At 35.7% G+C, this 6,525-nt stretch overlaps 1 protein-coding gene across 4 annotated transcripts in view; it reads left to right on the top strand.

Annotated features, from left to right (window-relative positions):
- CDKL5 (cyclin dependent kinase like 5) overlaps positions 1–6,525 on the top strand; it is a 201,818-nt gene that overhangs the window by 132,981 nt on the left and 62,312 nt on the right. For all 4 annotated transcript variants that reach the window (XM_040633783.1, XM_040633785.1, XM_040633795.1 and 1 more), the window contains one exon: positions 5,018–5,063. In XM_040633783.1, coding sequence (XP_040489717.1) covers positions 5,018–5,063 — 46 coding nt within the window. The remainder of the gene's footprint in view (positions 1–5,017; positions 5,064–6,525) is intronic.

The following is a 6,525-nucleotide window of genomic DNA, read 5'->3' as shown; positions in this document are numbered from 1 at the left end:
AAAAAAAAAAAAAAAAAAAAAAAAAAAAGCAGGGATGTGTACCTTATGAAAAGACATGGGAAGATAAAGAAAACATTGTTCTGAAGATTTAGAAGCAACACATAGTTCTAAAAATGATGTTTTGTAACAAGTAGATGCAGTCTCCTGAAGGAGAGCCAGGAGGATATGACCTCTATAGTGAGAACAAGCTGAAACAAGGCAAAAATTGCTGAAGTCAAAGTCAGCTGAAATAAGATAGAGAAACCTAAAATGGAGGAAGTAAAAGAAAAAAATTGATGTAGCAGTTTTGTTTAATTCACTCATGAAATATTTATTGAACCTACTATGTGCCTGCTATTCTAGGCACTTATGCAGTAGTGAATAAAACATACAAAGCAACTATGAAAGATCCAACCTAAAAGTTGCAAGGTCTCGGGACGCCTGGGTCACTCAGTCGTTAAGCGTCTGCCTTCGGCTCAGGGTGTGATCCCAGAGTCCTGGAATCGGGCCCCACATTGGGCTCCTCCGCTGGGAGCCTGCTTCTTCCTCTCCCACTCCCCCTGCTTGTGTTCCCTCTCTCGCTGGCTGTCTCTCTCTCTCTGTCAAATAAATAAATAAAATCTTAAAAAAAAAAAGTTATAAGGTATCTAGTAAAAAATATTAGGAAAACAGGTGTAGAAACATTTAAGGTTGCTAGAAGAAAACTTTTCTAATTTCATTGATTTCCAGATAATATTAGTTCAACCCCCACCCCTACCCCACTCTCTTCTAGATATATTCTGGTAATTTAAAATTTTTATTCCAAGGAAAAGGAAAAGTCCTGATAGTATCTAGGTAGAAACAAAGTTATCCATGCTGAAACAAAAATCAAATTGTCCTCAGACTTCATTTTCTTCTTGGAAGGAGAAAAAAGTGTATAGAGAAGAAGTAGTATATGGATTTTGTTACAGGCTTTTTACTCCTATGTGCTGGAAAGTTGCTTTAATAAACATACAAACCTGCAATGTCTGTGATGTGAGTGGCACTTTCCAGGGCTTTGCAGTGCATACAGCTTTACAGGGATCCTGAAGATGGTGGAGAACATAAGGTTGCCTTCCCAAGAATTCTATGCCTGCCAAGTTGCCATTCATGTGTGAGGACTTGCACACATGTAATGACTTGGAAAATAAGGTACTTCCTCAGAAAGCCACTCAAAGATGCACATTGAACAAAAACTTAATGCAAATTGAGCTCTACAAAAAAATGTGAAAACCACAGTAGAAAAGGACTAGAGGTAAAGACTGAAGCCAATAAAATACATAAAGAAATATAGATTACATATAATTGCTCATGTGTGTATAATTATAAATTAAAAACAACAGCCAAATCTATTCTCAAAAATAAATTTGACAAAATGGTAAAAGAAGAACCAGGATCTATAATCCCAGATTAATTTAAAACAAGTCACAGTAGGGGCACCTGTGTGGCTCAGTAGGTTAAGCATCCGACTTGTGGTTTCAGCTCAGGTCATGATCTCAGGGTTGTGGGATTCGAGTCCCATGTAGGGCTCAGCATAAAGTCCACTTAAGATTATTTCCCCCTCCTTTTCCCTCCCCCTCTGCTCCTCCTTCTGCTCATGCGTGCTCTCTCTCAAATAAAAATAAATAAAAAATAAACAGGTCATAATAATTTAAATTGGTTCTAACATAAGAATCAACAGATGAATCATGTAGACTAGACCAGAAAGCTCTGAAAGAAAATCTGGAGCATATATGTAAGAATGCTAAGGTACAACAAAGAACTAAAAATCCATGGTAAAGAGTATGGGGAAAATTGATTAAGTATTTAGAACTATATTAAACATAGATTCCCTCACCATGTCATATATCAAATGACAGGTGGATAAAGACTTAAGGAAATAAGTTAAATCATTAAAATATTGAGACATAAATGTGGATGAATATAACCATACTCAGGCTAAGTAAGGACTTTGAACACAAAAGTAGTGGACATAAAGCATATATCAATACATGTGACTATGTAATTATACGTTATATTCAACAACAAACAAACCCTAAATAATTTAATGACCACAACAATCTGGGGAAGATATTTGTAACAAAATTTGGCAACAGGTTCACATCCATGAATCATCAAGAAAAATATTAAGCTTAGTAGACTTTTTTTTACTTAACCGGTTGATAGAAACTTCTCTGAACTCACCTGTTGGCTATGGTTAAAGAGTGGGTGGGTGTTCTTATATATTGCTGAAGGGAACTGTGAAATCATATATTTTTGGATATCCGTTTTGGCAGTATTACTAGCCTTTAATGTTCGTACCATTTGACTCAGATACATCACCTGCAGAATTTACTCTATGGAAATAAAGACACAGATGTCAAAGTATGTTCATTGTCAGTTAAACAATCCATTAAAAAATAATGATTTTAAAAATTATGTAATGACAGGTTAAAATCTTTCTCATACAGTATCAAGTGAAATAAAAACATGTAACACCATACACAATATTACTATTACAATTCGAGAAAAATTTACTAGGAAAATATAAACCAAAATGCTAACAAGGGCTATGCCTTTTATATTTTGTTTTCTTTAATGAGTTTGCATTATTTTTGTAAGCAGCTTGAATAAAAGTGAAATGTTAAATTCTTTCTAGCATCTTCTGCTCTTAAATGCACGTAGTTTCCACTAAACATTGAATTAATTTTATGTAGAAAACTTCATCTGTTTGGCTTCATTCTTTAAGTAAATATATAAACTGCATTGAGTGAATGAGAGAGAGAGTGTGTGTATGTTGAGACAGGAGTTCCATGGTATTGGTGAAAGGATAAATGAAAGAATAAACGTTTCATTTTATTTCACGCATTTTCAGGCAACTGTTTTATACAATGAATTCTATTTGTGAGATGCCAGAAGTTAATCAATTTCTTTCTTTAAGATGATGTAAATAAGTTTGTTGTAAATGTAAACTTGTAGTCCTATCATGGGTGAATTTGAACTAATAAGCAAGAGCTTTTGTAAAATCAGACAAAGTTAACACTTAGGATGCAATAAAAAGATGCTTTGGCATGTGATGTAATGAGCACTGGGTATTTTATATAAGACTGATGAATCATTGACCTCTACCTCTGAAACCAATACTACAGTATATGTTAATTAAATTTAAATTAAAAAAGATGCCTTGGGACTCCGTTTAGAGTGCAATATGGGAGGAAACATGACTTGGAAGATCTCTCAGCTGAAATGTGAACAGTTTTTTTTTTTTAAGATTTTATTTTTATTTATTAGAGAGCAGGGGGAAGGGTAGAGGGAGAAGCAGACTCCTCGCTGAGCAGGGAACCCGGTATGGGGCTCGACACAGGGCTCGATCCCAGGACCGTGAGATCATGACCTGAGTCGAAGGCAGATGCTTAACTGACTGAGCCACCCAGGTGCCCTGAAATGTGAGCAGTTTTACTCTCTTTCTGGGTGCATATCATGCTGCCTCTTTGTGCCTGGAGCCAAGTTTCCTGATAGTGTTTGTTCTTCCTCTTATGCCATTCGTAGGTTGCTGGCTAGAGCCTTTTGAAAAGGAGCAGAGTAAGAAAATGGTTATCACTGTGTTAAGAGGGAGTAGCATACCTAGCAGAGTTACCTGCTACTACCTGTACTAATATTCTAGCTGATCATCCCCCATATCACTTTGAATTTGCAGTTATTTCTTCCCAATAATGAAACACTTCCAATATCAGAAAGTACCTGGAAGACTGAGTACAAATAAATTGTATCCCAGAAGCTGTCTGTACTCTACAATTCTATCAATCCTCCATTAACAACAAAAATGTAATACTCTTAAGAACCTTTTTCCTCAGTAGCCTATAGCACTTTCAGTTGAATTTTTTTTCCCTATAACAAAGATGAAAGCTGATATTTTCTTCTTATTTCAAGGGGCAGGTGAGAAACAGAAAGGGTTTGATTTTACAGACCTAGTTACGATTCAGGGTTTGTTGTTGAGCATAAGAATTAAAATGGTCACCCCCCCACCCCGCTTTCATGAACCCCCTTTGCTTTTATTAACAACTAAAGTGTTTATTTTTAATAAGTTAATGATTTGTACCTTGTTGGTTATTGCCTGTTATTGTGTGCATTTTTAAATCCTTTGTTTTGATGCAGGGAAAATCTTTTATTAAAAGATTTGCTCCTACAGATCTCAAAGTATACCCACTTAGAGTACAAAAAAGCAGACCTGAGTCATTCAGAAGACCTTTCTATATAACATGTTGGCTTTGAAGAATCTATATGTTATTTTGCCAAAAGCTTTTTTTTATTCCTTTTATAGACCAGAATTAGACATGAGTTATTTAACCTCATGGTGCTTAGTTCTGAGCATTTCCATTTCCTTTCCAGCCCTTATCTTTTTTGAAATGTTTCAGTTTAAAGTAGGTTTCTGCTCACAAACTCCTTCTGTTCGGGAGAGTGAAAGAAGGGCAGGAGGGGAGGTAGTGATTGGTATTTGGCAGCAGATGTTTGTCTCTCTTTGGGTTTGAAATGACCATCAGTAGGGGAGAACTAGTGAACTAGATAGGTCTGTAAGGAAAAGTTAAGTGAAGGGAGGAGACTTTCAAGGGGAATTCTGCTACCATCAACTACCGAGTATTGTAGAAGCCTTTTCTGTGCTATAGGAGCCCAATTAAAATGTGTCCCTGAGTTTAGAAGGAAGTGCAGATGATGGTATATTATATTGTCAGTCATCCTGGCATTTTTGTGTAGCCTCAAGTCATCGACACTTCTGGTTTGTCCATGGTCTATCACCATCTCCGCTCTTGGTCACCTTCTCTCTCCCCGTTACTTTTTTTTTTTCCCCTCTTCTGAAAATGTCTGTAGGGTGGTAAGAAGGAGAATTTTGGAACCAGGGAATGAGGGGCTGGGAAAGAAGAGGATTTATTTATTTACTCTCCGGTTTCTTGCTATTCTGTCCCTGAATATACCCCCAGACAATTGGGATTCCCAATTTCAAAAACACTGGAAAATGACTTTCTGCCTCTTTTTTCCTTTGCAGGAAACACATGAAATTGTGGCAATCAAGAAATTCAAGGACAGCGAAGGTATATATATATATACATATATATATATTTTTCCTTTTTGTATTTAGTCTTTGTGAATAGAATGTGGAAGAGATGGCATCTAGCTAACTAGACTTTGTTCCTGAAATGTTAAAGTCCCCATCTCAGAAAGTGAGTGTAACTTATGTATTATCATGCTTTGCTTTGAAACATTTGGCTCCTTCTGTGTAAATCTTTCCGTATCTCATTATATTAGAAAATTTATCTTATATTTTAAGGTACAGTCAGCATTGTAGAAATCTTGCCTCAAACGCTGGGTAGAAGGCATGCTATTTCTGCTATTCCTAAATATTATTAAAATGAGAAAGCTGATTTGAAATAAATACTTTTGTGAGTTCACACAAATAGTAAGTGCTGTTTGAAGGGCTTTGGTATTGGTTACTGTGATCTCCGGTTTCTAGTCATTTAGAAATACAAGAATAAGTGGTATGTAGATAGTATCAAGAAAGTGATTTTATATTTAAAATAACTCATTGGAAGAATAAAAGCTTTTCAAGAAGAAATACCATAGTTGGAGTCCTTGGTTACATCCAGACCATTTCAGATGGAGCATTAAAATTACCCTATGCTGGGCAAGAAAATTTAAAATAAAGCACTAAAAAAAAAGTAACCTACAAAATATAAACAAATAAAGCATTTCAGTAGTTCATTAGGTTTTAAATCTAGACTATTGGGCATCTAAAGATAGCCAAGTAGAAAAATTTACCACAAAGGCACACCTGACCTTTCAGAAGCTCTAGGCAGCATTTCCCCAATTTTTTTTTCTACAGAGACCCACAGAAATATTTTTTTACATTCTAATCCAGTATCTACATACATAATGTCCTATATATAACTGAAGCAAAAATGTCACAAAACTATTACACTAACGTGAGGTTCTTCATTTTCTGTTCTTTCCTGCTCATATAAATTCACATAAATGCCTATTTGTGGCATCAGATAACATTGATTTTTACCACTGAATCATAACCTGCTTTGTGAAAAATAGTGCTAAGAGGCATAGCATTAACTTTCCTATCTAACTGCAAGTATGACAATAACAGTCGTAGCCTACCTCTGTCAGCACACATTGACTAAGTACTGTAACACACCAGCCTCTATGTTTGTGAACAGTTTCATCACTCCTACTTTAGACACTTAGCAAACATTAAATAATAAAAAGGGCTCACAAAATCCTGGGGGTAGATTCAGTAGTATTTGATATAACCCACCTCTCATGTGCTGGTTATGTGGAGCACATCACATCATCTGGGAAACCCTTAGCAGCCACTTTCTTGCCAGCCTTAAAGAGAAGGCAAAAAAAAAAAAAAAAAAAAAAAAAAAAAAAAAAAAAGCTTTTCGCTTGTTCTAAAGAAAAAAAAAAAAAACCTGTTTCAAATGCTGTACCTGAAGTCTAACAGGAAACAATAGCCCCAGGCCAGTCCACTCTGAGACCATTGGCAAT

This window comes from Ursus maritimus, assembly GCF_017311325.1.
Source record: "Ursus maritimus isolate PB19 chromosome X unlocalized genomic scaffold, ASM1731132v1 scaffold_X1, whole genome shotgun sequence".
In the NCBI taxonomy this organism is placed as follows: domain Eukaryota; kingdom Metazoa; phylum Chordata; class Mammalia; order Carnivora; family Ursidae; genus Ursus; species Ursus maritimus.
The sequence above is the reverse complement of the archived record's forward strand: the minus strand, read 5'-3'. Positions and strand labels throughout refer to the sequence as shown.